This window comes from Ambystoma mexicanum, chromosome 11, assembly GCF_040938575.1.
Source record: "Ambystoma mexicanum isolate Mex_15411 chromosome 11, UKY_AmexF1_1, whole genome shotgun sequence".
Lineage (NCBI taxonomy): Eukaryota > Metazoa > Chordata > Amphibia > Caudata > Ambystomatidae > Ambystoma > Ambystoma mexicanum.
The window spans coordinates 1,089,726,628-1,089,732,627 of NC_090934.1; the positions used below are offsets into that span (position 1 = coordinate 1,089,726,628).

At 40.2% G+C, this 6,000-nt stretch overlaps 1 protein-coding gene across 2 annotated transcripts in view; it reads left to right on the forward strand.

Annotated features, from left to right (window-relative positions):
• The window catches only part of AQP9 (aquaporin 9), a 386,487-nt gene extending 384,903 nt beyond the window's left edge, over positions 1–1,584 (forward strand). The window contains exon 7 of one of the 2 annotated variants that reach the window (XR_011279784.1): positions 1,138–1,268. Coding sequence is in view for 1 of the 2 variants with exons in the window: in XM_069624351.1 (XP_069480452.1) it covers positions 1,138–1,321 (184 nt within the window). In the remaining variant the exon portion in view is untranslated. Of the gene's footprint in view, positions 1–1,137 lie in introns of both variants that reach the window. The other variant, XM_069624351.1, reaches the window with a different exon arrangement.
• The last annotated feature ends 4,416 nt before the right edge of the window (positions 1,585–6,000 follow it).

The window sequence follows — 6,000 nt, forward strand, 5'->3', positions numbered from 1 at the left end:
ATCTGAGATTGTTAAACTCTTTAGATGAAAAACTATCCAATGAATTATATATCATGTGACTCTCCCAAAATGACAGTCTGACTACAGACCCGTCCTCTTTCTAGTGGCTGGACACAATAATGACATGGCTCTGGTGCCATCCCCTGCTGAGGAGAAAGCATTCCATGCAGAGAGGGAGTTGGCAGATAACACAACCCCAGCTCACAGGATCAGTGAAGTTTGTGCCACCAGCTTTCTGGATCCCACCATGTAAGATGACTGTTAGTGGGACTCTGATGCAGATCACAGTCTCACTGAAGTGAGTTACAGCAGTTCAGGACAAGGTACAGCACAGGAATGGTTTAAATGCAAGGATCACAAAGAAGACGCCTAAGGATGTAAACAAGATTTCACCAGAGAAATGAAGTAAAAGACAGTATATGTAGAGAGAAATTCACAGTACTGAAAAAAGAATTAACTTAGTGTAAGATTTGTTTTGTACATAAACTTACTAAGAACTAGAGGCTGTAAACTTGTATCAGATAGAAGAGGCAAAAGGATGTAACATTTGTTCCATATTATTCAAATATTTAATGAATTTGTTATTCAATTTCTTAAACGTGTTTTGTTGTAATTTCTTTCTGGCAAAGTCACTATGATCATTGCCCACATTTACATGTTAAAATAAATACATGAATATAGAGGTACACATTTTCAAATGAATGATAAACAATGCATCGGGGCAAGAACTTACTAGCTTAAATGTTGAAGAAAAATGTTTAGTAAATATAAAAAAACAGGACAGGCAAAAGGGAAACATATGTATGCTTATACAACATTCATATTGTGCACAATACAGGGGCCATCTCTAGGCACTGTACTGAGTAACCGAAGCTGAAACTGAAGATCATATTAGGATATTTGTTTTACCGGAAGTGGTAAATTGCCCGCATTTGTTGCAAATTTCCATCTCTATAAGTTAGCCATATCACTGTATCGAAGGTGCATAGAAATAAAGAACCCATTACATTAGATGAAGGTAACTTCTTGAGTTTGTATGCCATGGTGTAAGATTTGTTTAACAAAACTTGATTAAGTATGCTGCTATTGTCCTCTACATTTCATTTGTAAACAGTAATAATGTTATTTTTTCTTCAGTGCTGGTAATAATTGGTGGTGGGTTCCCGTAGTGGCCCCGATGATTGGAGGACTTATTGGTGCTTATGTCTACATCCTGGCCATCGAATTGCATCATCAGAAACCGCTAGAAGACACAAAGTCAGAACAAGAGGCCGAAGATGGATCACTATATGGGAAATATGAACTTACGAATAGTGTATAGTGCTGACATTATCATGTTGTAAAAGACTCTTGGAAAACAATGGCACCTTCAACTGGAACACAATCACACACCCAATATTATAAAGAAATCCATTATGTGTTTGTTAAAGACGATGGGATGCAAAACACTGAAAATCGAAATTTTTGGAATGTAATTTTTCATTTCAAATTGTGAAGCCTTTTATTTGGTTTGCTGGTGGCATGTCAATCTACAATATCATTGCTATGTACGAAAGAAGCGGAATAAAGTGAGGCTAAGTAAAAGTTGCTTTTTATGATTCTCAAACAAGGCATGTTGCCTCTAGAGCTAACATCCCTGTGGTAAATGCTATGGTCCAACCTTTCATTCCTGTGAAAGTGCAAACCTGTTTACTTATTTTGCCAGAGTGCTCGGGCTGTGGACAGCACTGAACTGTGACACTACCTCATATCATAGGTAATCGCTAATCACTATCGCGTCCTAGCTCAGCAGTTGTTATCCATCCCATATGTGTGGCATGCTAAGGGGTTTAGAAAAGTGTCTACACCTATTGAATAACAGGCATTAGTGCAAAATATGTGGTTTACAATACGTGGTTGGCACAGCATACCATTCATACACACCACAAAAATTGTGCGATTGATATCCTTCATTTACTTGACTAACCAGAAAAATGTCTGGATCTGTACAGTTTAAGGGAGGATTCTATTTTTAAATACTAGGTGGCCTTTCAACGCACTACCACATTAGGTTAAGCCAAAATCAATATGATGGCAAACAAGATTTTCATTGCTTCTAGTTATAGCTCTGCCTCTCCCCCTAGGGCCACTACTCGGAAACAGTGTGTTAACAAAACTTGTGTGCGTAGGTTGATATTATTTCCTCCACCTAAATCTAATCTGGCATCAGTTTCAACAACCAAGGATATATTCCTAAATTTCCATAATACCTATCAAGACCAACTAGTCTACTTGTGGAGCTAACCTGTTCTGTGCTTACAAATCATACTGCTACTCCTATGCTGTCTGTCAGGGGCCTCAGTTCAACACCACCCAACCAATAAACATCCCGCATGACAGAGCTTAACCGATTCAGTCCCAGGCAGCCTTGTTTGCCTATTACATGGCCAGTAGAATAGAAAACCTCACTCGTAAGCCAATTAAATTAAATGGGGGCTACACAAGGCTTATTTACAGTCATTTTATGAGCCTTGATAAATGTGAGCTAGTAATTGTTTTATGTGAAGGTATTCCTGGAACTTAAATCTGTTTGATGCTATGCTGCCATTAATTGGTATACTAATGTCATGTAATATGGCTATGTGTAAAGACGTGTAATAATGTACAAGTGTAATATCTAATCTATTTTTTAATGGTCTTATATATGAAGGGTGATTTAAGCGAAATTGTAGGCATTTTGTAGGAATTTGCAATTGGTACTAGTTGGCTTTTCAAGCCATCATTTTAAGAAGTGTACAAGTTTCATTAAATATATTAAAATCCATTTAATGTCAAGTTGGAGGAGACAGCTGCCATTTTGTAGCAAATCAACATCCACTTTGGTGGTTGACCATCAGTGATTAGAATACTCAGACAGTCAATATTCTTTATTCGGGATATCAATCCCATAAAAGTACATTTTAAAAAACACAATAAACTATGCATCAACATCCATCATATATATAAATGGCACATAGATGAAATAAAATCACATGAGTAAAAGCATAATCCATCTAATATACTGTTACAAACATGATACAACTGTTACTGTATGTCCATCTCTTACAGGCCTCTCTTTCTAGATGCCATAGTATAAGGGCCCAATGCAAGCTGATAGGTTACTCAAGAGCCAGTAAATAAAAGCAGGCAGCATTACCTCAGGTGTCTCTTTTCTTAAATTATAAATATTTCTAAAACAAAAAATATATGAAAGGCATTTTCTTGCGTATTGAAGCAAAAGGAGAGTAAAGAATCCATCACTCTTTCGGCATCCTCCTGCTACATAGTCTTTACAGTGTTAGTGTTTAGGCAGTTAACCTTAACTTGGTGATCATATACCTGTCATAAAAGTGAGGGCTCCAAGTTAAATACGGTTGTGACCGTGTTACCCTCGATATAGCCGCCATGACTTGGTTAAGAAACTTGCTCAGCTCAGCCACTTATCTTGTGAGCTAATGTCCATGAGCAAGAACCGATATGATCATCAATTGAATTGCTTTCGTTAGGATGTTTGGTGATGTCACCAGATCTAGCAAATCTACAAAATTACATTATTTAGTACATACTTCAGCCAGAGGATCTTGGGCCTTTGCTTTAATTCAAAAGATTATCCAGTAACATATCAGATAGTTTAGCTATCTTGTTTATTAATGTGCTTAAGAATAATGAAACCGGAGCTACCCTGATTTGATCCTCCAGCAAAGTGAATCCAATTTCAGAATGTGATGCAAATGTTAGAGTGGGGATCAGAAGACCTACAAAATTCTTACAGAATTTGTTTTGTGTTAAATTAATTGCAGCTCCCCAACATTATTGTGGCTCCAGAATCCCATTCCATGTAAAGGCACATATTTTGCATTAGCTTCATGTGCGCACGCATGATGTAGGTTAGCAGTTGAACTTTAAAATTAGAAGGAAATCAAAACATTATTCCAATATTCTAATGGCTTGCTTCTCTACAAGACTAATGTTAACTAACTTTTCAGAGAAATTAATGCCTAGGTAATCGAATGTGCTGACTTTCTCTACCATTGTACCTACGAAAAAAAAACCTATGTCTAACATTCATGTTTTTCTGCAATATTAACGCAATAGGCCTCACTATGAGCTCAGCGGGGTGGCCAAAATCAGTGGTAATGCAGTGGTAATGGAGTTACTGCTGCATTACTGCACCGCTTAATTATGGGTTCGGGGATAAGCTGGAGGAAAAACCTGCAGCAAAATGCTTGAGGCAATTCAGCTATGTTACCGTGCAAAAAAAACAGCCATTTCGGCAGAATTACCACCAGTGTTAATTCCGGCAAATTCCACATGGAGTCCCAGGGACTCTATAAATGGGGACTAACACGTTATACCACCACTTGTAATCCAGCGGTAATCACGCCGGACTAAGTGGCGGTAATGGTAAATCTGTTTGGTAGCATCTTGATGGATTTACTACTGTGATAAGTGAGAAAACAAAGTGTGTCTCACATACTAGTCCGCGGGAATCTCTCTCAAAGGTGCCCAGGGTATGGCTATCATCTTTGTATCCACACCCAGGGGGTGGAGCAGTGCCAGAGGACCACCTGGGTGATGGGTCTTCGGGGAGTGGGGTGAGGCGACCGATGGTGAGACGCAGTATTCCGACCTTTCCCATACACATGAACCATCCTATTTTATAGGATTCTCCAATGTCCCAACCCTCCGCCCTTTCTACACAAACACTGGGCCAAAGAAGAGGGCGACTGTGAGAAAAAAGACTAACCCTTACACATCTCATTGGACATGTCCCGCTAATCGTGTCAGGCAAAGTCAGGCACTTGACTTTAAGTGCATACATCTGATACCAATCAGTTCTACCCACATGGATAAAAGGAGGCACATAGAGACACACTCCGGGACAAAGTGGAACACGAGCAAGAGCAGAACTTCCGGGGCGGAGGCAAATTTACTGGAGCAGAGTGGCAGACCAAGGGACGAGAGCGAAGGGTAGAGAATGCCAGGATTTCCCTGCAGGAGGTTGTTGCCTCGAAAAGGCAGTGAAAATCGTGTGGAGAAAGCCAAATCCCAAACAATAAGACTGCATTGTGTTTCAAGGACACCAGCGACCCACCCGGGTGAACGGCAGAGTTGGGGAGGTGATGCCAAGCCCGTGGTATTAATATTGACTTGTGAATTAAGAATTGCAAAGACAAGAAAGAAATGCACACAGCCTGTGAGTTGGCAAACGACATGAAAGACTGGTGTGTGTTAAAGAAAGATAAAAGTTGCAATAGTATATCGTACAATCGAAGGCTGCCCGCTTGTGAATGAGACACGGAGAAAGGCAGACCTGTGATGAACCTTGAGCTACTGATAGCTGTGAAACCAGAGATATTGAGGAGTGAGTGGTACAGCAAAAGAAAGTAGCCCATTCGTAAGTCTCTGCGAAAGGTGAAATGTTTTTGGTTACAACGTGATAAAGTGAATGAACTATAAAAAGTGTAATGATCTTAGAAGGTGAACCTTGAACTTTTTGTGCTTATGACATCGAAACTACCCAGACCAGGAGACACTGGGGTAACTAACATAAGAGTGTGAGCTGAAGGGAAAGTCAAAGTGGTCCTGCAGAGGTCTATAGTAAAAGCCATGCACATTCGAAAATCTTCGACAACAGGAAAAGGTCTGAGCCCGACTGAGGGAGACCAGAATTGTGACAAGCTAGGGAAAGGGAACCCCTAAAGGATGTGAATTAAGCGTGGGAAAGGGGAAACCCTGCAAGTGTTGTGTTTTGAGAGGTCCGAGCCCTACGTGAACTTTTTGTTGAACTGTGTTTTGAGAGCTGGAAAGAGGAACTTCAGCGTGGAAGGCCAGGCGGGCTTCAATCTGCATTTTTAACTACCTTTGTTTGAACATTTATGTGGAAGGATAGGCAGGCCCGATCCACGTTTTGAACTGCCTTCGTTGTGTGTAACTGAGCCAGAGTGTGTCGTCCTGTCTGCGGGGACCGCCTTACTCTGT